Source organism: Pungitius pungitius, chromosome 15 (genome assembly GCF_949316345.1).
Source record: "Pungitius pungitius chromosome 15, fPunPun2.1, whole genome shotgun sequence".
Lineage (NCBI taxonomy): Eukaryota > Metazoa > Chordata > Actinopteri > Perciformes > Gasterosteidae > Pungitius > Pungitius pungitius.
The window spans coordinates 6,540,224-6,565,797 of record NC_084914.1 but is presented as its reverse complement, the minus strand read 5'-3'; the positions used below and the strand labels follow the sequence as shown (position 1 = coordinate 6,565,797).

The window sequence follows — 25,574 nt, the reverse complement described above, 5'->3', positions numbered from 1 at the left end:
GATGAAAACAGTGTTGTCAGAGCATATGCGGGTTGTCTGTGTTATCTAATGGTTCATAACACAGCGTCCATTCTGCACTGTGTGTTAAGGGTGCGACTTTTAGGGGTTGAATTGAGAAAAGAACTGACTGCCAACCCCGGCTGAAACCATATTAACAAACCTGACTTGGTAATATTCTGTGCATGAGGTTACAGTAAAATATCAGGTGTGACGGGATGGTCGGTTTGGGACACATCTGTCTCCTACATACTGGATTCACTCACCAACATCAGCTTTAATCAGGGAACTCTTCTCCTCCAGAAATAATTGTTCAAGTCTGCGGTACCTTCATGTGAGTTTTTCTATGGTTATCTAAACTTTTGATTCTTGCTGTTTTGTTCTTTTATCTGGGTTCTACTCCTGTGGAAAAAGGATTCAAAATCTCAATGGGATCATCCTGGCTCAGTAAAGGTGGAACAGAAAATAAATACATATGTATCTATCTATATATAAATAAATAAATAAAGGTGTGTATTTGTTGTGTGTACATCGTGGCCCTTCGACCAGCGCTGTTGGCATTCCTTTAATTGTGTGATCCAGATCATCCAGGGGCCTCTGTGACCGCGTGTCCCCGGCCTCGGTGTCCTGAGCCTGCTGTGCTGTGCAGAGGCCCTGCTGCTGCTGCACATTCTCTCTCAGTAGTGAAGAGACGGCAACAGCAAACTGTCTAACCTCCACAATAACCGCCTTATGTAATCACTCTGGCTAGAGACAGACCAAAATAGCCCAGACTGAGCAGGCCTGCCCTCTTGTGGCTACTGGCTGCCTGAGCACAGGCCTGCCGAGCCTCTACCGGCAGTCAGACATGGCCGCCGCCTTTGGCAGCATCCGGTGTGGCTCACATGAACCTTCAAAATAATAGTTTGAGCGTAACCAGCACAAGGGACAGGTTTAATGAATGAACGGTTGGCATGTGGTCAGATTTGGAAATTGCAGTTAAAGAGAGGGGTTATAATAAATGGATGAGGTTGTGTTTGGTGAAAGTGGTCCCTTGGTTTCTTTTGTGAGATGATTTGGGTCAGAAATGAGTACTCATGAATTTCATTTCTTAAAGAGAATAAAATTGAATGGTTGTATGTCGTTGAACCTCAATACCGTTCATGTTCCCCCAGCATATATGAGAACAATGATATCTTAATGTGTATTGTTTCTCTCTTTGCAGTTTCCTGGACAGAATTGACTCTGTAAGACAGAACGACTACACGCCAACGGACCAGGTAGGCCCACTATTCTGAACCAATTAGTCAGTAAATTGCTTCCTACGGCCTGCTTCTGTTATGTTTTACTGAATTGGATACGTCTTCATGTCCATGTCCTACAGGACCTGCTACGCTGCCGAGTGTTAACTTCAGGGATTTTCGAGACGAGGTTCCAAGTAGACAAAGTGAACTTTCAGTAAGTGACAAACATGTTTTTTTTTTTTTTTTTTGCTTTCGAATTTGTTGTAGTTAATTAAGCAAAGACAGGCTGCGGCCATATTGTGTATGAATTGCTAGTAAAGCGAGTTCTTTGCCAAGTAGTTTGTCAGTAACTTCTGAAGCTGACATGTCATGAGTTCTCACTCTGAAACAATAATGAACAAAACGCTGAACCAGCTCTGCTGCCAGAAGCTGGGCTCGATTTTATTCCCCAAAATGTGAAATGAAATCTCTGTGGTTGACCGGTGTGATTTCTGAGCTAGTGGAAAGTTAGGAACATTCTTTTCATTTGAGCAACCAGTAAAAGTTCAATCAAATGTTTTGACGATGGCCCATTTCCAGACTTTCAGACACAACCGACATATTCTACCATATGAACGAGGCCTTTGTATAAAATGATATCATCGTGAATGATTGATATAAAGTCCCCGAGACATGACTTCCCGTTTTTCATTATTCAGCTATGATTACTTTCAAATACCCAGCCAGGTTCACACAGCAGAACTGAGCATGTGGAAATAATGCTGTCCTTCATATGATTTATTCATTAATTGATTATTCATGTATCCAGGCTTGTCCCATTCGGATCTAATCTCATTTAGCAGGCCGATGATCAGGAGTCAACTTAGCTGAAGACAGAAAAACGGATGTTTTGTGATCATCTAACAAACGTTTCTTTATATGAATAACAATTCCAAACAACACTGGGCCAGACGACTGCAGTACAACGTGGACCTTCCGTCCCACTAGGAATATGAACTCTTTGATTAAAGAGGGCAACAGTGAGTGTGTTTGTTGTGAGTCTGATCCAGTATTATGTTTCCTCCATAGCATGTTTGATGTTGGAGGCCAGAGAGATGAAAGGAGAAAATGGATCCAGTGCTTTAACGGTGAGACTTTCAGCCTTTTTGTTCTTTTTGGTCTTTCGGATAGCCTCGCCGTACGACCCTGTTCGCCTCATCGCATCTTGTGCCTCACGTCGCCTCCTTTTGTTGGGATTAATCCTCCACACATGCGACGTCAGAGAGCTGTCCTGATAGTAGTTCCTCTCCTCTCCTTCTAGACGTCACCGCAATCATCTTCGTGGTGGCCAGCAGCAGCTACAACATGGTAATAAGGGAAGACAATAACACCAACCGGCTACGGGAAGCCCTGGACCTCTTCCGCAGTATTTGGAACAACAGGTGAGCCGCAAAAAAATGAATGAGCTTTGAGCCGGTTAGTGTTTGTATTTTTGGGGTTAATTAACAAAGCGAATATTATATTGAAATCTAAATGTTGTCAAGAATTTACAAAAGAAATACCATAGTAATTCAAACATCAGGTATACCTCCTCCCTGAATTCACATAATTTGCACCGCCCCATGTCATAGAAACTGAACCCAACGGATTTCTTGAATTCAGTGATCTAATTTTAAGTTTTACCAATCCAAAACATCTAAATATTCCTTGAAATAACATTGTGGTGGCATAAATTCAAATAACAGCCGACACTAAAATGTCATAATTTTCCCCCCCTCGATCTTTTCAACTCTGTTTTTTCTTCTTCTTGGTTTTTAGATGGTTACGCACTATATCAGTCATATTATTCCTGAACAAGCAGGACATGCTGGCTGAGAAAGTATTAGCTGGAAAATCCAAAATTGAAGACTACTTCCCCGAATATGCTCGCTACACCATACCAAATGAAGGTTTGTGCTCTGGTGAAATTCAGAAAGGAATAATGGAGTTTCTTTTCACGTCAGTTAATGTTGAACTGTGAATCTCTGGTTCCATCAGCAACCCCTGAACCCGGTGAAGACCCAAGAGTGACGAGAGCTAAGTTCTTCATCCGAGACGAGTTTCTTGTAAGTAGACGTCTTCATTCTGGGAATGTTTTCTAGTGAGCTGAAGTCAACAAATGTTCTGCCATGAAATACCTGAGCCATAATTTTAAGGATCACTGGGGGGGATTGAAACAGATGTAGGATGTATGTATGAATATTGAGTCGATAGTGAATTTCCTGTTTTAGGGATTCTTCTCATACGTTCTTTTTCATACAATTACTTGATGCATTAGCTTCAGAAAAAAATAAAGTAAGGCTTCTTTTTAAAATCAAAAATTGAATTTTCTAAGTATAAATATTGGCAAATACAAATTTGTCTCTGGATTTATTTTATATTCTCTGATCTGCCATTTTTAGGCTAGCCCAGTCTTTGAGTCTGAGGACTTTGTACCTTTTCCCCCGGGCTCTGTTTCATTTAAAGAGGAATCAAAGGTTTGGAGTCAGGAGGTTTTTTTATCATCTGCACTGGAAAGGTGCATTTTATGCAGATGTTTATGTAACCTGTAATGACAGAAACCATATCATTAAGATCCTCACCAAAAATACCCCAGTCAGTGCATGCCGGGGAACTCTGGAGTGGAATAATGGCGTCCTCCGACCACTCTCGGGGCGATGCGGCAGTGCGACTTATGATGTTCCACTTCCTGTTTGCGCACAAGGAACCAAAACCAACCACTGCTGACAGCCCTCTGCACACAGCCCCCGAGCTGGGTATATTTTACTTACAGGCTCTATTAAGAGTATAAACCGCTCCTAAATTTACTTGAAGTATGATTTATTACTGTATATGTTAAAAATCAAAGTCAAGGGGCATCAACAACTGCTTCGCTTATCTATTGTCCTTGCTGTAAGTGTCCACAGCCTCACACACTTGTAACAAATCTTCAGCCAACTGTTGATTCTAATTTTTAAAAACATGTTATAAAAAGGTGAATGAATCTCATTATAATATCTTCTTATTAGGCATCAATTGGACATCTATCTCAGGCCTACATCACCAGATTATTCAAGCCCAAGTTGCCACAATCGCTGGAAAACTACAATATTGAAAGTGAAGCTGCACTGATGATATGCAGATGGTTGGTTTCTGTTTGACAGACACACTTGAAAGTCATGAATGACAAGTTAGAGAAGTTACAGGGACAGGAAGTGCTGTTATTTCCCCTTTTAAAACTAAGTGGGAAGTTTTCAGATTCCTGAAGGTCAAAGGTCAGGAATGTTCAGAGTAGCTCACCTGCAGATAGAAGGACTCCATAGACTTGTCTAAACGCTCGGGCCCCCCGTCTCTTCTCCGCAGCGGATCAGCACTGCGAGTGGCGACGGCAGACATTACTGCTACCCCCACTTCACCTGCGCCGTGGACACAGAGAACATTCGGCGGGTGTTTAACGACTGCCGGGACATCATCCAGAGAATGCACCTGAGGCAGTACGAACTCTTGTGATGGGAGACCGCCTCCGTTAGCCTTCTGTGTTTTTCTCCATCATTCTGCATCCTCGACGAAACCCTTCCTTTTCTTCCTCTTCCACCGTCCCCCGCCCAAACCAGAGAAAACCCTCAACAACCCCCTGACCACCCCTCCCGTCGAGGACTATGAAGTACTACTGAAGTGTGTCAAATCCTCTTCTTCTTCTTCTTCTTAACTTCTTAGCATTTTGTACTTTTTTTTCCTCCCTCTCTCTTTTTCTCTCTGAGACCGATTCATCCCCATTTCACTGACCTGAGAGGAAGGCCGGGGAGCAAAGTTGTTGCGTGCCGATTCTTGTTTTCTTCTTTTTCTTTTAATCCTTCCCTTTTGAATGCCTTGATTTTTTTTTTGTCATTCCACTAAGCCTTGGGCTACCTCCTTTTTTTTGCCCCTTTTTTGTCCTCCTGTTTATTTGGCTTTGTCATTGGACCTGGACTGGTGGGTGTGGAAAAAAAAAACACACCTACAGGACCTCAGTGTAGAGGCAACCCGTGTGTGTGCGTGTGCGTGTGCGTGTGCGTGTGTGTGTGTGTGTGTGTGTGTGTGTGTGAATGCCATGTGAGCGAGTGTGTGTGTTTATTTTTGTGTGTCTCCTGCCGGTTAAAGCTGGTATCGCCACCATGACCTTTGACCCCACCCACTCCCTGACCCTTTTTTAACCCCCCCCCCCACGTCATCCCTTCTGGGCGGCTTCTTCTCTCCGCGTAGTAGACGACTGGACGACACCGGAGAGCAACGGGAGCCCACTGAGGGGAACCGAGTGGATGGAGAGATAAATGCACTTTGCATCAGGTTCCTTAATAACTTTTTTTTTTTTTTTTTGGGTTGTTTTTTTTTTCTCCAGAGGAAGCATACACACAATGTAGCATCACAATATTTATTACCCTGTCACGATGTTAGCTTGCCGAGCTGCAGGGTGCATCGAGCAGCCGAGAGACATGCGGAGCGAAAGATTAAAGTGGGAGTAGGGCAGGAAAAACGACTACACGAAGAAGGATTTAAATGAAGGAAAGGGGACTGAGCTCTCTGCACCTTAGCCCTGCTGCCTCCACGGACTCGGACCAGCCTCCTTTTTACCACACAAACCATCCTTTTAGCTTAGAAATACTGATGGGAGGGGAGGGTGGTAGGGGGACGGGAGAGAAAAATGTATTGTTCTCTTATTTTTATTTTTTTTTGTTAACTTGTACACTGTGCAAGGTTGAATTATCCTGTACAGACTGTAAAATGTAATATTATTTTGTACAACTTAATTGAAAGAAAAACAAATCTACTTGTAGATCTTTGTGCCTTGATTATGGCTGTACCTGTAAATGAGCTCAGATGTAAGTATGTTTTCGACTGCGCTGTACAGCTTGATGTCAATCTCTATCAGCAGCGGAAGACTGCGGGTAGGGGACTTTCTCTGTAGAGTTTAGTTTTTTCTGGTTTATAAAAAAAGGAAATGCTGTTTAGTAAAAAATAAAAAATAGGGAAAAAAATCCTAAAAACCTGTATACATTATGCAAATTAACCACTTACCTGCAGTGAAGACCAGATGTTGCAGCGCCATGCCTTTTTGTTTTTCTTTTTTTTTCTTTTTTTTTTTTCCTCCTTTTTATTTCTTTTGAATTTCACAGCTTTAAACAAACATTGGAAATCCATTGAAAGTGTCCAAATTGCAACCTGGTGTTGTTTTAATAGGAACCAACGTTTTTTCGATATGAAGTGTGTCTGAGATCTGTACTGATGTGCGTGCCTGTGCGCATGTGTACATAAAACAAACATAGAGTCACAGACGCATTGTGTGTGCGTGTGTGAGTGTGAGGGCGAGTGTGCGTTGTGTGTAAAGTTTTATAAATGTATGTACATGTAAATTTATAGGTCTATATAAATATATATGTACAATTATACATGTTTAATTATGTGTGTGCCTAGGTGTACATACCTATGTATGTATACGGTAAATATGTATACATACACACATAGGAAAGCATGTTTAGAATGGAGATGAATAAATGAGAGCGTGCAATATTAGTAATTCTTTGGTCCTTTGGAGCCATACCCAATGGCACAGGCACTATGAATGTGTGAGCAGCACCCAACAAGACAAGCTCTTCTCCTTGTACAAACAGCATCAGCCTTTTCTTCTGCTACAGTACACGTCTATCCCCAAAAGAGAGTGAACTGACTGGAGGTGCAAAAACCTTGTTTGGCCTGGGAGGATGATTAAATGACATTTTTATTTTCTTTAAATAAAGAGGCACATTAGAGGACTTTGCTTTATTTCCATCTTGGTGTCCCGATTTGTTTACACTGCGTTCTTTTGTTTCTGTGGATGCGTCAGTGGAGTTGATGTGAGGGGGTTGCACATAACGTAGGATGCAGTGTGTATATGTACTATGTGGGTGGGTGGGACTGGGTACAGTCAGCATCCTTATCCCGGTTCAGCTTTATTGTTTTGGTATAAACACAGGCTTTTTTTTCCTCACTTTTTGACATTTAGACGTGTCAGAGGAGGCAAAGCACAGGTTTCTACTAATAACATTAAAGCTGGACCCATTTCATTCCCTTAAAGCAGTGACAGCGAGCAGCATGAACGATACCTGCACCCTGAAACAGAATCAAACAAGTTTTTCCTTTTATTACTTTTTGCCTGAGCCTTTCCTGCTCAAGTGTCAAGAAAAAGGCCTTTTGACAAATCCTGATAAATCACGATTGGTACGATTTGGATGTTTGGATCTACAGACCACTCAGGCGTTTTGAGTTTCTCTCTGATTAGGCGCCATCACGGGTTAAAAGGGGTCGAAGCCGATCTACGCTGGGCACCAGTCCCAGTACTTCATGTCCATTACATGGTAAAAGTGTAAAGCGAAGGGGAGAGTCAGAGAAGTCAATTAGGCAAAGAGGAGACGTCCAATCAAGCTCAATTATTGAGATCACCTGGGCTGCAGGGTCTTTGGTACAGAATGTGGTCAGATTCTCAAATAACTTGGGATTAAACTTCCCTCTGGATACTTTGGTGGAATTTAGTGTAAAAAACGTTCCCTTGCCCTGCTGATGTAAAGATTAAATCTGTCTCAAGTCGAAACGGAGCTTAGAATTGGACAATATGGACGTAGGTCTTCCATCCAAAAAATGTAGAACTACATGCGTCATTTATTTTTTCTAGATGAATTATTATTTTTTGTTTTCTTAAATAGATCTGAGACAATTAATCAGTTAGTTGATTGACAGACTAACTGAGAGACTATTAGATGACAATTTTTAAAATCAAGCTTAGTTTCTAAAATGTCAGGATATTGTTTAGATGTCACTTTAAATTGACTAAATGTAAATACCAGAAATTGTGACTATACTGGGATCTAAATTGGTGGATGTAAAAAAAAAAATACTAATCCTGCTTATCAAGGTACCAAAAACATTATGAATCAAACACTGCTGCTCATCGACTCGCCGCATTGCAAAATGTGACCTCAAATGCAGATATTATAGTGAGAAATGAAATCCTGCAGCATGCGGCTTCACACTGTCCTAAATAAAAGGGAAACAAATAGAGGCACAATAAACGTGAACCGTTTCAGGAAGATGTACCCAATATTTTTTTACTTCTTTTACAACTTTTTATTTGACATGATTTTGTGTTTCAATCATAAATAATCTTACAATCGTGACGTCGTGTCCACTTCTGATGCCGATTCCTGGATTAGAATTGAGGACAGGGGGGATATTTTGTAATCATCCATTGCGTGACATGGCTGCTGATGATTGATCATACTTCTAACATTACCACCCTCTTGCTGGAGCCAAAACTCTCTAAAAAAAAAACAAGAGCTTTTAGCTTCTTATGTATTATTTACTGTTCCTTAGAAACGTTTCAACAACTTGGCAAAGCCCCTCACAATCATTTGGCATGGAGAGTCATCAATGAATATATCCACATATGCATCATAAAAACATCAGACATCGACAGCAGAAACAAAGGGAGGTGAGAGGAGCAGTGTAAAGTTCAAATATGTACTGAATAGTCTTTGTGTGTGTGTGTGAGTGTGTGTGTGTGTGTGTTTTCTAATAGTTCAGCCAGGAAAAAGCTTTGTTTTGGTGAGCTGCATCCGTCTGGCACTCCAAAGGAAGATGAAACACGGTTGATGATCTGTAACCACAAGTAGGCCCAACTTGTGTCTTGTCACCACAGGCTATGACCACATCATCGTATCCGAGGTGACGGTCCCGTTCAGACGCTCCTTCGCGGTGCCGTAAAAAAAACGCTCGGAAGAAGGAACCGAGGTTGTGCAAAACAACATTTCTTTTTTTGAATCCTCCCGTCTTGCATTTCACCGAGGGTCCATTGCGCTCCTCTGCACCCTTGTCCCGGTGCACCCTGGGTAACCGGGGGGGGCTCACATGGACTTGTGCTTGCCCAGCAGGCACAGGCTGAGACACTGCAGCAGGCCTTTCATCCACAGGCAGTGGGCCAGGACGAGCATCAGCATGCAGGCCCCGGCCGAGCAGTACACGCCGATCACCGTGCTCTCCTCCGGCAGGAAGCATTTGGACAGAGCGAAGCTGCCGGGGGACACCGACGCCTGGGAGGAAGGGAGGAGGGTCGATGTGTTTGACGTCATGGTGGCTTCTCAGGGCTCCAGAGGGCCACCAATGATCTCTACTGCACACTGTGTTAATTTCACTCGGTTCAAATACAATCCCTAATTATTTTTTGTTTTCACCCGTAACACAATTTAATACGGCTTTTCAAAATGTTGGGATAATACTAGATTTTGTATTTTGTGTTCACAAGAAATATATGTATATATATTCCAATGTGAGCAAGAAGATCTATGGGTGCTCAGGGAACTGTCTGGCTATCTGGCTTTTGGGTTTTTTTCAAAGCGCGTTTTGCATATAAAGAAGACTGACATGAGGGATGCAATAACAATTGCGATATCGAAACTCAATTTAAAAAAAATGAAATAAATAATAAATAAATAATGACATTCAATTTGATTGCAGAGTCACTTCAATGTGGTCACTACTCCTTTTAAGGCCTGAAAGTACTGAAATGAAGTAGCTAAATATTATTAAAGTAGTGCAAGCCAAAAACTATCTGAAAATATGAATTAGAAAGTGTATATAGAAATGTAGTAGTTTCTCCACACGCAGTGTGCAGATGTGCATTCTACTCACCAGGATGAAGCTCGGGTTGTTTCTGTTCCTCCAGCTGAAGGACGGCACGCTGATTTCAGGGTACTTGTTGTCATGGAGAACCTCACATCCGCTGTGGGTGTGTCCACTCAGGATGAGGCGGGGCTTAAACCACTGCAGCAGCTGAGGAAACAAACCCCACATTTACCCTCAGAGGCCGGTTGCGGCTCTCTTACATCACCCGTTTCAACATCATCATCATCATCATCATCATCATCATCATCATCGTCATCATCATCCTCATCGTCGTCGTCGTCTTCATCATCCAGGGTTTCTATACAGAAACGTTCCTGACTACGTGCCGCTGGGCTGTGTTTGCATTCGATTAAATCGCTCCAGGAGAAACAGAAGCCCGCGATGGAGTCCGTGGCGATGAGACTGCGGAGTGCTCACCCTCTGCGAGGCCTCCTTAGACAGCACGTCGTACTTCTCTCTGAACAGCAGGTGGCGCTCTTCCGGCGGCGCGGCGTCCAGGCCCGTGCAGGTGGCATCGCTCACTCTGAACAGAGGGTAGTGCTGGAGGACGAGGAGGACATTATTACCTTCCAAAGCAGTATTAATCTGAAATAATGTTGGGACAATTGTTTGTTTTTATTTTTTATAAATTATTAAAAAAAATAGTTGAATGAAAATGAAAATGATACGTGGCAAATAATTTGATAGTTTTTGTTCTCAGCAAATATTAAAATTGCTGAATTGTTTGTTGGTTTTTCAGTTTATTGTTTATTTAATTTAGTTTCTTTGTATTTTGAACAAAAATCCATTTGCTTGCTGATTGATGTGTTAATGCTTGTAGCTGTGAATCAAGTTATGTTTTACACATCAATGACAGTATTAATTCATCTAAACATCTTCTAATTGGCATAAAATAATGACAAATGTCTTCAAATACAGAGCAGTTTGGAGTAGCTTAAAAGATTTGATTAATATGAAACTGATGCATGAGCTAAAACAGCAGATGAAGTACTTCCGTATGTTCTAAAAGGAATAGAAATGTTTAAGTTTGTCTTCACACTACATCCACATGCTCACGTGCGCGTGACAACTGGACGCTCTATAATCAATCGTCAATCTTTTAAGACACGCGCCATCAGCCCAGCTCTCATTTTGGAGCTTCTGATTTATTTATTTGTTCCAGGCACGAAGAGAGAAAACGTCGGCGGTTTACCTGTAACATGATGGGGGGGGAGGGAGGGTAGAGGCGCGTGGCCTCGCAGCTGTCCGTCACTCCGTCGCCCGACTGGGAGCTCTGCAGGGGGGGGGGGGGGGGGGGGAGACGAGACTGTCTTACTCCATCACGCCCTCCAACATCTCTTTCACTACATAATCTCCACTCCACTTATCCTGTTTTCAGGATTTGTGCCGTTTCCAGGAGGGGGGGGGGGAGAGAAAAGCAACCAGCCCCCCCAAACCTTCCAATGCCTTCCATCAATGATTAAAAAAACAACAACACTCCAGGCGTGCCTGAGCTTTGAATAGGAGTGTTTTCTTTTTAACACTACGTGAGCAGCAGAATGTGTCCCAGGTGCCGACGGCTCGAAAAAAGTGCGCGAGCCGGAAATATCTCTCCCACCTGAAGGGAACAGTTGAGGTCCCTGGAGAGTTTGATCAGCTCCTTCTCCACCGACTGGCAGATGGGACACCCGTCGCCGTGCAGGGCCACGCTGTTCACCAGCAGGAAGCTGAGCACACAAAGGACATAGGCTCAGTGACTCCGTCATCATCATCATCATCATCATCAGAAAAATCTAATCACAGAGTCGTCAAACAATTAGGTGAAGAAATGGTAGAATGACATGTTTCGGCCGTCATTGTGGCCCGTTTAAGATACTTCTCACATGAGGAGGGACGTGAAAGGACGTCTTTAACAAACTACTTGATGATTGCTGCTCATCGGCTCACTGTGTGAAAACAGGAATGAAAAGTGCCATTTGTTCCTGTTAGCAGACACCCATGATCTCTGCAACAGTTAACTCTCTGTTGTCTCATTGGAAAGCAGACTGACGAGGGGAAGGGGGGGGGGGGATTTGACCTTCCAGTCTGTGCTCAGTCACATGGCTAAAATTGCCACCGCGTGCGTTTCACACCCCGCTGCCACTCACTTGACTCCCTTCTTGGTGACGATCCTGGTGGAGGAAGCGTTGAAGACCTTCTCGAAGCGCTGCAGCTTGAACCAGTCCATCCTGCGGGGAGACGGAGGACGCGCTCACCACCACCCAAAATAGAAACAAGCGGCTCTGTCGCGCCGGCGTTGCGTAAGAGGCCTGCGTGGTCTCGCTTCCTGCTGCCAGCGTTCAATCAAAGCTGCTGATCCCACGTCAGTGACTCACAGGGGCGACAGACAATAAACTGCGGGATGATTTCGTGCACCTTGTTGGATTCGCTTTCAGTGTATCGCCCCCCCCCTGAGATCTTTTAAGCAAAAAGTGTGTGACGTGGGGATTGTGCTGGAATTTCTGCAACGCGGACACGCAGGCTCGGGTATATGAACACCAAGTAAGACCTTATGTTGTAAAGATGATTCCTTTCATGTCTAAAGTCCCGTTGTTCACTCTAATGAAGCCGTTTGTGTTACGATCACCATCTAATACATCATCAGCGTCCTTTTCACAGTACAATCTCAGTACAATTCCTCCCAAATGGCCATTTGCTTAAAGGTGGCTCAACATGAACAAAGTTCTTCAGCTCTAATCATTCTCAACAGTATGAGGATTGGCAGCCAATAATCTTCTAGAGGTATGATAACCACCGGCGTGTTATCTGATATGTCTGTAACTGAATAATAGAAACTCCAAATCAAATTCTTGTATCGCGACTCCTTCCCTGAACTCAGGTGCAGTCTGGTCAGAGGAAACCGGAGCCTTAATGAGGGAGACAAAAGGTTGACAACACAAACAAGCGACGCCGTCGAGCCTGTTCTTACTCGTAATGGAAGCCGATGTCGTGGTTGCCGACCAGCACGACCAGTTCCGTGTCCGGGGAGTGTCTGAACATCCTGTGGAAGCGCCGCACGTCGTCCTCCCAGTGCTGCAGCGGAGTAGAGAACAACACGAGCACACGGTTCACAGCACGGGCCTTTAATAACACCGCCCCCCCCTGGGAAGCCCGTGAGAGTTAATGGGATCTCCGCGGGTCACCCAGCAGCCCCCCCCCCCCCCCCCGTGGGCGACTGTCGGTGCCAGGTGGCTTCGGCTCAGACTCCGGATTCAATTCTGCACCTGCAGGGGCCCGAGTGGCACACCGGAGACCTTTAATTACATCCGGGCTGTGGGTTTACGTGATGTTTCTCCTACTGATGTGTCCCCAAGTGACTCCCCCATGCTTGTATCAATTAAGGCGGTTCGACAGACGCACAAATTGCAGAGCATCTCTGGTTTTTAGGTCATGTAGAGAAGATTGACTTCTTCTTTGTATGGTTCATATTATTTTGCATTAGCAAAAAAAAAGAAAATAGCGAAGCCCTCTTTGTGATGTTATTTCTGCTTTGAACTCTCCAGAAAGGGAATTGATTCATGTAAAAGTTCCTATAAGGATCTGTGAATGATCTCATGAATACATTTAACCGTACATGGACTTGACGGATCACATACGATCCAGTAATAGATGTGTGAGAGATGTTGTTTTCCCTAAAGCAGGACGGTTGTGCCAGGCGGGCTGCGAAGGATGCAGGTGGCTGCTGTTGGTGTTTTTACTTAAAATAACATGCATCCTCTGCTGCCTGGATGGTTCAACATGCTGATAATGATGATGTTAACCGTAGAGCACCGGCCTCTGCTCTGCATCCATCATCATCATCACCATGATCATCATCATCATCATCCTCATCATCAAAAGCACTGTGGGATTGGCAGACAAAGCAAGAAGGGGGGAAAAGGGAGCTCCACGTTACCTTCGGCGAGCTCCACTTGCCTTCGTCGAAGATATCCCCGAGAATAAACACTATTTCGGGCTTGAGCAGCCACAGAGCGGTCTGGAAAGCCCTCTCCATCTGCCATTCCCTGCGCGTTTGGAGACAACAAGCAAGCGTCATTTCGTTGTTTTTGTTTACAGTCCCACAGAGCCCGCGGCGCGTACGCACGCACGGCTCAAAATTGAAAGAAAAAAGAAAGAAAGAATAAAAGAATAAAAAGACATTACCTCCTCAGCTTGTCGAACCAGTGTCCGCCGACGGCTCCGAGGAGGTGGGTGTCCGACAGCACCATGGCGCGCACCGCCGAGTCCGCCAGCCGGCCGTCGATGCCCTCTCCCCCGCGGGCATGGCTGGTCTTCGGCCAGGCGCACTTGAGGATGGTCGGGAAGTAGATCAGATACTCGCAGAAAAAGAAAGCGCCGACGACCAGGACGATCAGCACCGCCGCCACCGTCCCCCTGACGCTAAACCTCGGCATCTCGTCGTTATCCGGCGCACGGGGTGCCCTGAAGTGGCGCACTGGCGGTGATGGAGCGCTCCATCAGGCATCTTCCCCTCTTCCAGACCCCGAGGCTGGCTGGCGATGCAACGGAAAGCTCCTCGTCGAGTCCCGAGGAATTTAGCATACGAAATAAAAAGTCAATTGTATATATATAAAAGAAACCCCTCTGCTTTGAGAGAGAGGGAGAGAGAGAGAGAGAGAGAGAGAGAGGGAGTCGACAGGAGCGGCAGAATGCCGCTGAAGAGCAGCCAAATCGCTCCTTTCAGGTCTGAACAGTCAAGCTGGAAACACCTACTCCGGGGGGGCATTTTTTCAAAATAAAACCGAAGATGCAACGCTTGACGATCACGTTTATTTCTTGGCCTTTTCGGATAGAAGATGTGATTGATGACTTTTAAGTAAGAGTTCTATTTCTTCCACCATTTGTGAAAACTACAGACAACTGTAACATATAGAGCATGCAAACAATATGCACAGTACTTTAAAAGAATAAAAGCTGTAAAATAACATTAGTTGTGAGATTTTGAGTAGAAGTTCTGCACTTAAAATTTTCCCTAAAACACAAAAAATGTAAGTATACTTATCTACAAATTATAAAGAACAAGGCACATTTCATAAATATATTTGACAGTCATTGATATATTAATGTGCAGTCACTAATATTATGTCCTAACATAAAATGTTATGTTACACACTCTCTAACATTCTATTACCACGACTTATTGTTAATCTCATTCTTTTTTTCAAAATGAAAAATTACCTAAATCTTTGAATCTACTTCCGGTATCTATCTTGCTAACACCTGCTAACTTGACTTATTATTTCACGCGAGGTTGAGGAATGCAAAACATGATACATATTTTAAAAACCACTTAATTAAAAGTTATAGGAAGCCAATTCATAATTCGGTAAACAATAGGACTACCGATACATCTGATCAGGGGTACATGTGGCATCCATCCCCACAAATACTAAAATACGGACAGGAGCCAATACCACTGGGCCAAATGAGATTAAGTGATTAAGACCAGGAATCCCATCAGCAGAAGACTGCTTGTGTGTGTGTGTGTGCAGCCATGAAACTACAACCACAGAGGAGTTGGAGCCTCACAGGAAACTCCCACAACCAAACTGTTGTAATAACAGCCTTCAGCTCGCTGCTGAAACCGGTCGGTCTGCATTCACCGGTTATGCATGTTCCTTCTATGCTCTGCTTAGCTGGGCCCCTTAACTCACATCCTGTCGTCACCCTGAAAGATTTGACTTGTGCAGAATGAGGAAGCTGCAGGAGTTAAAAGCAGAGTCCTGCAACAGCAGCTCAGAGCGGAAACTGACGCATGACACCGTGATTACAGGCATCTCGCTTTTCACACTTGTGATCATGAACGATCCATTTTTTTGTTGCCTAAACCCCCACCCAAAAAAAAGAAGGGTGGAGACCCAAAGCTCTGCACCCCTCCAGATGTTCAGCCGGCCTTTGCTCCTCTCACTACAGCCTCAGAGGACATGAAGAGTTTCAAATGTGCAGCTGTGTTTTAACCCCTGTAACTGATTAACAGAGCAGCATTAAGGAGAAAGAACTAAAACCAAGAAACCACAGTCACATTCCTGATTTGGACTCATTCACACTTAAATCCCGCTTTAAGTTCGGGTCAGATTTAACTACCAATGAGTCCACGCCTTGAGTCGCTATTCTGACAATAGTCAGAACAAGTCTGTTCTTAGGTTGCTATTCAGTAAACATTGGTAACTCAGAGGATTGCTGTGGGAGGCCAGAGGCGGTCTTCTGTGTGTTTGTACGTCTGGTGCAGCTTTGAGTAAGGCTCACTTCAACTGAAGAGTCGGACCGTGTTTTCAGTGATTAATACACATTGATCTCAGGAAGAAGATTAACCCATGCAGCCACATGAAGGATACTTGGATCAGCTATCTATTAACAGAAAATATCCCCCTATCATTAACGAAGCAACTAAGCGGGTGGGACATTTCCACAAATGATGTCTGGAAAAATAACCCTCCGTTTGTGTTTTGGGGAAAGTGGTTTAAGCATCTGCTGGTTCTCTGTGATACTGGGTCCAAACCATTGTGGATTCACGTTACCTCTGGATGTCTCAGCCACCAGAACCTCATTATGAGATGTTTGCACAGATGTTATGTAAGCTCCCCTTTCCTAAGACCTCTCAACGCTGTTTCATAGAACTGAATTTAAATCAGCTCGTCCTCCATTTAAAGGAGTTATAAAATGGATCTTAAAGAACCAGCGCACTGTGTTTATTTGCCTATGATACTGAGATATTTTGAGTTTAAAATTGAATTCAGGAGAAGCCGGTAATCTATCCAGTTTATACCTTCTGGCTTTGCAGGGCATTACAAATGATATGTGGTTGTTATTATTCTGTGTTGGAATATGTATTTAAATTCAGTGTCTGAATGTTGTTAAGCTTGCAAAAGAAAGTTGAAGAAAGATAGAGGGGTTAAAAAAGACCGAAAACAGTCTGTAGGGTAAATATGGTGCTGCAACCAGCCCCTGGTTAACTTAGCTTAGCATAAAGCCTGTAACAGCTCGCGTGTCTACATCCAAAAGTTACTCAGTCATTTTAAGTTCACCATTTTACATGTTGCTTCTAATTTGTTTAAAATTTGACTAGTTGCCTGGCAACCAGCAGTGACTCCAGAAAGTAACAGCTCATGTCCAAGAAATAGTTTGGCGCAATACAAATAGAAGAAAAAAAAATGCATTTGCCAACACAATGTCTTCTTTATCAAAATCAGTTTCAATGTGCAAAACAAATAGCGAGCGGTGACAAAGCTGTTGTGTTTCAACTATATTAGTGACAACTATGTGACAACCGGGTCTCCGAAGGCACAGTTTTTCTCAATACCCAGGTTGAACCAATTTCCTTTTCCTCTTTTATAGGCGCTGGTCACTATTCTTGCCCAGCCGTGTTCTCCCTGACAACAAAATAAAATACAAGTTTTATTTAGGGCTGTACGTGCAGGGAGGGCTGCAGAGAGAAAGAGAGAGAGAGAAAGAGAGAGAGAGAGAGAGAGAGAGGAAGGGAGACGGACCCAAAACTCTCCCCAGGAGTTCCTGACGATCCAGTACTCGGTCTGGTCCTCGGCTACTCCCCACCCAGCCACAGAGACAATGTGATTGGGCAGAGACAGCGGGTGAAACTCTGAGAAGATCCCTCCTCTGTACTCCTCCAGGCCCTCGGTGGCCATCAGGGCACAACTGAAAGAGAGAAACCCTTCAATCGCCTCTTTGTGTTCTTTTTTTTGCGTTATTATTATCACTGACATGAGTAATAGAAAGAGCTTTTTCTTCATCTCAGAATATCATTAGCGAATACATTTCCAATGATGGAAATGTTTTAAAACTCCTTGTTCATAGTGCAATGATTTCAACTAAAGTACAAGTAAAAGCTGTCAAAGCCAGAACTTTGATAAAGTAATAGCATGTAGTCATAGTAAAGCTAATGAAGAATATTAAGCTATAAATGGAGAGGATAAGGAATATAAGTAAATGTTTGGATGATATAAATCTGAGTTATGTGTGGATACGTGGTGAAAAAGGTCCCATCGTGGTACTTTGAGACATAAGCAGGTAAATTAAATAAAAGGAAACTCATATATATATATATATATATATATATATATGTATCTACTTCTACTATCTACTAAAAACGTCCCTTCAATGAAGAAGCGGAAAGGATCATGAAGAAGATGACCGGTGAGGATGACTTCCTCTACCTGATGGGCCTGTTGGTGTGAATCTCCGCTTTCATCTCGTCCCTCCCAGAAACGCCGCCGTAGTCGCCCACTTTCCACACGGTGTAGTTCTTCACCACGGCACACGATTCAAAGAAGGAACAGGTGCCACACTGGTTGAACTGCTCACACTCTGCAACACACAACGTCGACTACAATCCCATACAATTCCCACGAAGGTGAATTTCTTTAATCTCTGACTCCTTCAGTCCATGTGGATGTGTAATCTGCATGACACTACACACCAGTGGGTGTGTGAGTGTATGTGTGTGTGTGTGTGTGTGAATGTCAGTCCTGATGTGTAGGTCCATTTACCATTTAGCCAGTACACTATAAATTAATGTCAGGATATTAATATGCTGCTATATACAACAGCCCTTTCACTTCTTCGGGAAGAGTTTCCACCAAACTGTGGAACCTGGATGAAGGGAACTGATCCCATCGAGGGTTGGTAATGTCTGGAGATGAGGCCCCGGCTCACAGCGGGTGTTCCACTACATCAAAGGTGTCAGATGGGGTCGAGTTCGGGGCTCTATGAGAACTATTCATTTCCGGAGCTCGCCCTGAGCACAGGGGTATGCTTTCATGTTGGAAAAGGTGTCCAATCACAAACCATTTAGAAAAAAGGGACCAGGGCGTCGATACGTCCGGCCATGTAGCGTAAAATCACCGACAGACAGACCGCTCAAAGTGAAGTTTGATGTTTTTGTACTTTGATTTTTGGCCTGGTAGTTGTTGCAGGTTTCATCAGGGATTCCTCTCTGGTGTGCGTAGGCGTAGACTCTCAGGTGATCTCCTCCGTAACAAGAGCCCGCCCCCCCGCAGTCAATCACGTTCTGCACAGACAGGTAGGCCGACGGCCACGTCCCCCCGCGCTTGATGTTGATACGGTCTTGGTGAAAAGAAGAAGTCAGAAAAACATTAAAATGGGGAACCCCCCCCCCACACCATATCTCAGCCAGAGCTTCCGTCTATCCGGCTATTCCCGTCTCGCTTCCTCCCTCCTCCACCCCCCACGTGGTTTACCAGCTAGTGCACTGGTGGCTCCCATGGCCCAGCAGGACCCGCAGTACTGGGGGATGTGCTGGTTCCGCGTGACGCTGACATAATTCTTCCCGTCGATGTTCCTCCAGTCCCACGACGGGGGGAGGTCCGACGCGTTGGCGTTCTCATGTGGGCGGGGCCGACTCCTGCAACACGTAGAGGGATGAGATTAGAAGATCTCGTACCTGGGATTTTTTTTATAAAGAAGCCGTAGAAAAGTCAAGTCTGCTGCCCCCCCCCTCGCTGTTTAATTTCTGTTTGAGGGAGCGGCATCTGTCCCCACTTTCTCAGCTTTGCAAACCAATATGTTCTAACTAGTGCTTGTTTTTTTGCATCCGGACCTGTAGGCTGACGTGGTCCATTCTAGTGTCTTTTTTTCTGGTTCTTTCGGTCCTGGTGGAATCAAAAACATCGGCCCAGGGACAAGGGTTCAAGGACAGCTGGCCGAGGGACGTGCTCGATGGGGCCGGTGAACCCGGGCTCTGCGGGCTTTGGGTTTATCATCGTATTTGTTCCAGCACTTGTTTATGAAACGTTCCGTTGGTGAAAGTGAATGGGAACCTGTTTGTCTGGTCTTGAACTAACAACTCTGAGTCATGCAAACGTCAACATGCTCGGGAACCAGAATGTTGGCATTGAGGGAGTCATCTTAAGCTCTGATGGGGAAGCTACTCACCATACTTGTATGATTTTTTTGTGCTAGGCTAAGATCCATCTAAATCTGATTTGTGTCTTAAACGACTCTGTTTGCTGGTAGGCGTTTTTTTGAGAGCATCGAGTTCTTTGTCGAGTGTGTTAAAACAAACACACACACACACTTTTTATTTCAGTCTCCTCTTTGCTAGTAGTTTCTCATCCTTAAATTGATCTCCTGTATCCAAGGCAGCTGTTGATAAGCGGAAACACCTCCGAATGACGTCATCAAAATAAAGAAAAAATACATAATTTTATTATATATGTTGTTATGTATTATATATTATATGTATTAACAATTTAATATTAATAATAAAGAATTAAAAGTAGCATAAGATAAATAAAAATCTAAATAAATATAGTAGAGGTTCCTCCAAAAACATTACCGTTAACGTTACATCACAGCCGAAAATGTTAAATGACACATTATCGGTAGTTTAACATTATGTAAGCTTGTGAAAAAAAAAGTACACTTTTTTGCTCTTACCTGACGGAGTCCGGTCTGTCGTCTTTGATGAGTTTGTAACAAGGTTCGGACAGAAGTCGACTTGAGCTGATCGGCAACGAAAATGAAACGAAGCATAACAGCAGCGGTGCGTTTGTTATGAAAGGCGCCATGTTGAATCTGCTCCCGGTCCTCTGGTTCATAGTGACGCGCGCACAGCGCCCCCTGTCGGCGCCCTGTGGTTAACACCACGTCGCACGTCAATAACATGTGGTTCAACGTTGCTGCAGGTAAGTGAAGGGCTTTTTTTTCAAATGTGGTCTTATGATAATACATAATTTATTTGATGGGTACTTTGTTATTCATTTGTTTGGCCCCTTTAAAGTAGATGTTGATTAAAGCTGTGTACAGAAAAAGGATTTAGTGTGCAGCCTGGGAAGAGAAAATACAATTATTGAAAAAAGAGGAAAGGGGGTTTCTCTCTATATGATTGTGAAATACGCATATGAATTAGTTGAAAATAGCAGCCCTTAATGTAGGGTCCATCAAAATCGTTCTCCAGTACAGTGGCCTAACAATATATCCAATTAGTTACTTTCCAAATCTGAAAAATAAGGTGATTTCAGTAGGGCAAATAAGTCTTTACCGTCCATTAATACCTTCTAGTCAAAGGCCTATTACTGAAGTGCAAATTAAACAAAACTTGAGTGGTTAAACAATAAAAAGTATAGTGGTTAAACAAAAAAAAGGATGAATAAGTTAGCTTGTGTCTGCTGACTCCTTTGTGTTTTCTACCATGCTGATCAATACATAAATGTCTGAAAAAAAACAGGTGTTGGAGCAATGCAGGATCAGCAGAAAACTTTTTAACAAAGTACTTAGTTCCCAGATACAATAACATTAAACCTAATGCGGCGCCTGCTAATTGGTTGGGTTTTAAAGGACATTTTAAGCTCTTAACGAGGTTAGCGTATTGCAGGTTGAAGCTCAACTCCAATCTGGGCCTGCTTCTTTTGAGAGGGGGAAGCAGCAGTGTTTGTGCTCTTAATGATCAAACTTGAATCGGATTAGATGTACATTAGGCACCTAATGAACGCTCAGCTGAAGCACGAGATAGATCCCCAGTTATTTGTTGTGTGATCCATCACCAGATTGGGATGATGCTGAGCAGCTCATGTAAAAGCTGTTCAGCTGTAAAAGGAAATGAGGTTCATGTGTTTATGTTATGGCGCACTGGCTTTGACAATGAATTAGCTGCTTCCTGTTTGCTCCATAAAAGCTTCAACTACTATATGACTATATGTCTTTTCATTCATTACAATCTTTAATTTTCTGTGAGCGTATGTCCTACGATGAAAACTAAAAAGATATTATTCAAGGGTTAAATGATCATCAAAAATAAATCATTGCTTGCGGTACAAGACGTGGAGCGAGAGAGGAAAACATGGTAAACATAAATAGCACTTAATCACAGTGCAAATCAAGACGTATGTCACAGAGAGTACGGGGAGGTTGCGCATTGCAGGAGTCGCTAACCTCAGATAATTTGATAGTCCGCATTTAAAGCTTCTGAAAGCGTAACCAAACAAGCCTAACCCCGGCCCCTATGAAAAGTTAGGAAAATAAAGTAAAAAGCCATAATTCTGGGCTGATAATTACTGCCATTTGAACTGAATCTTCTATACTATTCTGATCAAACGCTGTACGTTCCTCCACCTTAAGTCACCCGCTGCTCGTTTTCTCCCCCCTGAGGTGTCCGTTGTGTCGTGAGACCCGGACCAGAGTGATGAAGCTCCGATGACCTTTGGCCTCTTACGTCATCGCACAAACCGTCCTCGGCAAACCACGCGGCGTCAGGCTGCCCCCGAGAATCAGTGTGCCGTTCAGGATGTTGAAGTAATGTTCCAAACAACCCAGCAGTAACATAAAAGCTTCCAGCGTTCCTCCGCGATGAGCCTGACATCCTGGACGTGTGCATTAACACAGGCATTTTCCAGTGTGCTAATGCTGAGGAGATAGAAGCCTCGACGACGTTCAATCATCAGCTAATGAGAGCCCTCATCTGTGATCAATTCTTGATTCCAACTGTCTTTGTAATGCTGGTTTCTTACGTCCAGACAGACTGGCAGTCAGGTATCACTTGTGTATTCATGGGTGGAAATGGCTCTCGGGCTCAACAAATGCTGGATGAATGGGAGTAAATGCTGTAAAACATTCATGTTTCCCAAAAGGCTGAATCGCACGGACTTCAGAGACTTCTCCCTTTACTTTTCATTTAGCGCTACCATCAGATCTAAATTTCACCACACAATGTTTATAGTTTCCCCGTTGGTTATGCGTGCAAAGATCACAGACGATGATTCACATGTGTGCAGTTTAAACAGAAACTGAAGTTAGAAGGTTTTCATACAGCAACAAACGGGATATTTGTGTCTAAATTCCAACGAGGCAATCTGCCCACAACCACCAGAAAAAAAAACACTAGAAGGCCCACTTAAGCAGACGCACCTTTTGAGTGCATGCAAAGTGCATCCATGTAAATATTGAATACACACACAGTTTGGATTTCACTCGCGGATCAATACTGAAGCAATCTGGAAGTTAATCTCATTTGCAGTTCGGTTTTCTTCTTTGCAAAAGCTGCTGCAGACTGGCAGTGTGGCATCAATGTGGGAAATTACAAGAAATTCAGCATTCATGAAAATCTTGGGCTTTGCCAGGTTTCTGTGAAAGATTAGGCCGCATGGATCCATTTTGGAAAAAAAAATAGAAGATAACAGTGAAAGTCTGCTGTTTAGAACAGAGCAAAAAGACCTTCAGTTGAGAGGGTTTTGTCAACTGTTAAGCTAAAAATAATTATAAAGAAAATTGTGTTTGTAATACTGATTTAGTCATTTCATCAACATTGATACCAACTGTCTTAAAGGACTTAAAATAAAAAAAGAATCAAATTGTGTGCTTTTAATATGTTTACCTTTTCTCAAACATCTCCTCTTATAATTGATTTGTAGGAGAGAGTGTGATTCTCTAAATGGATTAAGATGATCTTTTTGATCCCCTCAGTTTCCCCAAAACTGCCCCCCCCCCAAAAAAAAAACGACTGTGAAGGGTACAAAACAAAAATGATCCAGTTTTTTACATGATACAAATAATTCCTCTTGCTGATATAATAATTCTGACATTAGCGTGAGGAACCACTGACCCGAATGTTCCCTAAACCTTCCCTGTGTAAAGCCGATTGATCAATACCCCTCTCTTAGAAAGAATCAGATGAGCATCGGATCAAAGACAAACGTTACTTAAGATTCACATCCATCCAGAGGGATTAGATCAGCGGGTCCGGACTTCAAACAGCAGGAACAATTCAAGGGCTGCTGTGTTCTGGGGGGGGGGGAGAGGGGGGGTTATTGATCATGGCTGCAGCAGCCCGGGGGCCTCGCGGCTGACTCCCTGGCTGCTCCCACGCGAGGTCTGGATTTCCAGGCAAAAGAGAGTCTTCGGGGCGGAGAGGTTGGCAGCCAGCATGTTGATGCTCTCTTCAAAGTCAGCCTTTCCCTCGGCAGCATTTAGCTGTTTATTTTTCTTGTTTTGGTGAAGTGAATCCACGTTGGGTGAGTTGGCCAAATGGTGATTCATCACATCCAAAGCGCCCCTTTTTTTTAGAGGTGGAGGAGTCTCATTTGGCTGGGCCCTGACGACTCCTATCATACCTTAATCTCCTCTTGCCTAATGCACTTCAGGGAAACCAGCATGGCTCAATCGATCGGTATTGCCATTAAACATAACAGTTCATGCACAATGGGTTAGTTTAAATCACATGTTGTAGTTCCGATAATTCCTTTTTAGAAAAGTTTTACGTGTTTTGAAATTTACAAAATAAAGGGAAACAGTAATATAAGCACTTCTATTCCCTTTTCTTACCTATTTTCAATTACAATTTAGTGCTACTTGTATGCATAAATGAGATTGTTATTTAAGAAAAAACGTTGTTTGCTCCAATAGACAACAAAAAGCATTAGAGCACAAGAGCTTTAATGCATGAGGAAGAAACAAAAATGTGTTTCTTATTGTAAAAACTGAGATCAAATAAAATAAAACCAATGACTCATTTATGAGTCAAGAAACCACAAGGGGTCCACCTCTGTGCAAAGGTTTGCACCACTACCTCAAGCTCGTGAATGTGGAGAAATTTCACTGGATAAGTAAAAAACTTGACCTTCTGGTACAAGAACAAGTATTAGTAGTATTAGTTCTCATCCTGTCTGTGATGTGTAACCAGTAAGTTTAGACAACTCAGCTTGGGATGGGTTTCTCAGCCTTTTTTGAAGGCAAACTAACTTATTTCCCCTGCTTTAAGTCCTTCAGTCTAAACTAATCCCCCCTGGACCATATACACAAACCAAAAACTTTGGATAAGACAGCAAATAGACATATTTAAGTAAAAAAACTGCTTTTTAACTGCAATACCACTAATTTTTGTAATGGTCAGTGCATTAGAGTTATGCTTTACTATTGTACTTAAAAGTCAGGAGGTCAGACTCCATGGCAGAGCAGGAGCCACGTGGCAGAAAGGGGACGCAGTGTCTTTCTTGCTCACGGACACTCCATCAGATGTCACAGGGATTAAACCTCTGCACGTCATCCCACTGACAACACCACAGTGATGCAAATCTACTTACATGTCTGCAGTATTTTGATGGGGGAACTTGGAAAAGTCACAAACAGATCTGAGCCCTTGTGGGCTTTAGAGGTTTGAGTCATGATAAATGTTTACTCAGCCTACAACTGGATTACATGTAATCAGAGGAGATGTTTTTGCCACAATGCTCTTAATTATTTCAAGAACTGAAATCATCTTTGTTAAAACAAAAAAATATTTTCCTGCCTGCAAGGAGAAATCTGACAGGCCTGTTTTGTGGTAACAAGGATTAGACCGAAGTGGAAGTGCTTCTTTCAACCAGAGAGCGGCGCTGTTCTCACTAAACGGCCGCTGGACAGAGGACCTCCAAAGAGGCTGGAAGTCTCATGATATTTAAAAAACCTTTTCGTTGGAAAATCGTAATTATTTAAGGTCCTTAGACTTGAATATTGGATACGAAAATACATGTTGTGATTGTATTGATCACCAAACCAAAGCTGTGTGTTTGGGGATATGTTATTTTCTAATATTTGAGTAATTTGCATCCCACCTCGAAGGTCCCACCTCTTACTTCCAATTATCCCGAGGGGCTGGACCGGTTACCAGATGAAGACTTGTGATTGGCCGAGTCGGTCGTC

General features: G+C 43.3%; 3 protein-coding genes across 4 annotated transcripts in view; 1 reads left to right on the top strand and 2 right to left on the bottom strand.

Moving 5' to 3' along the window:
* Positions 1-7,006, top strand: part of LOC119208791 (guanine nucleotide-binding protein G(olf) subunit alpha) — a 37,523-nt gene extending 30,517 nt beyond the window's left edge. For both annotated transcript variants that reach the window (XM_037457815.2, XM_037457816.2), the window contains exons 6-12: positions 1,202-1,256; positions 1,361-1,434; positions 2,289-2,347; positions 2,521-2,641; positions 3,018-3,148; positions 3,237-3,304; positions 4,581-7,006. In XM_037457815.2, coding sequence (XP_037313712.1) covers positions 1,202-1,256; positions 1,361-1,434; positions 2,289-2,347; positions 2,521-2,641; positions 3,018-3,148; positions 3,237-3,304; positions 4,581-4,727 — 655 coding nt within the window. In that variant the 3' untranslated portion in view covers positions 4,728-7,006. The remainder of the gene's footprint in view (positions 1-1,201; positions 1,257-1,360; positions 1,435-2,288; positions 2,348-2,520; positions 2,642-3,017; positions 3,149-3,236; positions 3,305-4,580) is intronic.
* A 1,308-nt stretch (positions 7,007-8,314) lies between these two features.
* mppe1 (metallophosphoesterase 1) lies at positions 8,315-14,620 on the bottom strand. Its single transcript, XM_037457817.2, has 9 exons — positions 14,070-14,620; positions 13,822-13,930; positions 12,856-12,959; positions 12,035-12,115; positions 11,506-11,614; positions 11,101-11,181; positions 10,326-10,448; positions 9,915-10,055; positions 8,315-9,316 (listed from the first exon to the last, which is right to left on the bottom strand). Exons 1-9 carry the CDS (start codon positions 14,318-14,320, stop codon positions 9,131-9,133), a joined length of 1,185 nt encoding a protein of 394 aa, XP_037313714.2. The 5' UTR covers positions 14,321-14,620; the 3' UTR covers positions 8,315-9,130.
* Positions 14,621-14,732: 112 nt separating this feature from the next.
* LOC119208848 (cathepsin Z) lies at positions 14,733-20,504 on the bottom strand. Its single transcript, XM_037457820.2, has 6 exons — positions 20,340-20,504; positions 19,142-19,305; positions 18,828-19,007; positions 18,098-18,248; positions 17,414-17,579; positions 14,733-17,296 (listed from the first exon to the last, which is right to left on the bottom strand). The coding sequence occupies exons 1-6, from the start codon at positions 20,498-20,500 to the stop codon at positions 17,183-17,185; spliced, it is 936 nt and encodes a 311-aa protein (XP_037313717.2). The 5' UTR covers positions 20,501-20,504; the 3' UTR covers positions 14,733-17,182.
* Between the last annotated feature and the right edge of the window lie 5,070 nt (positions 20,505-25,574).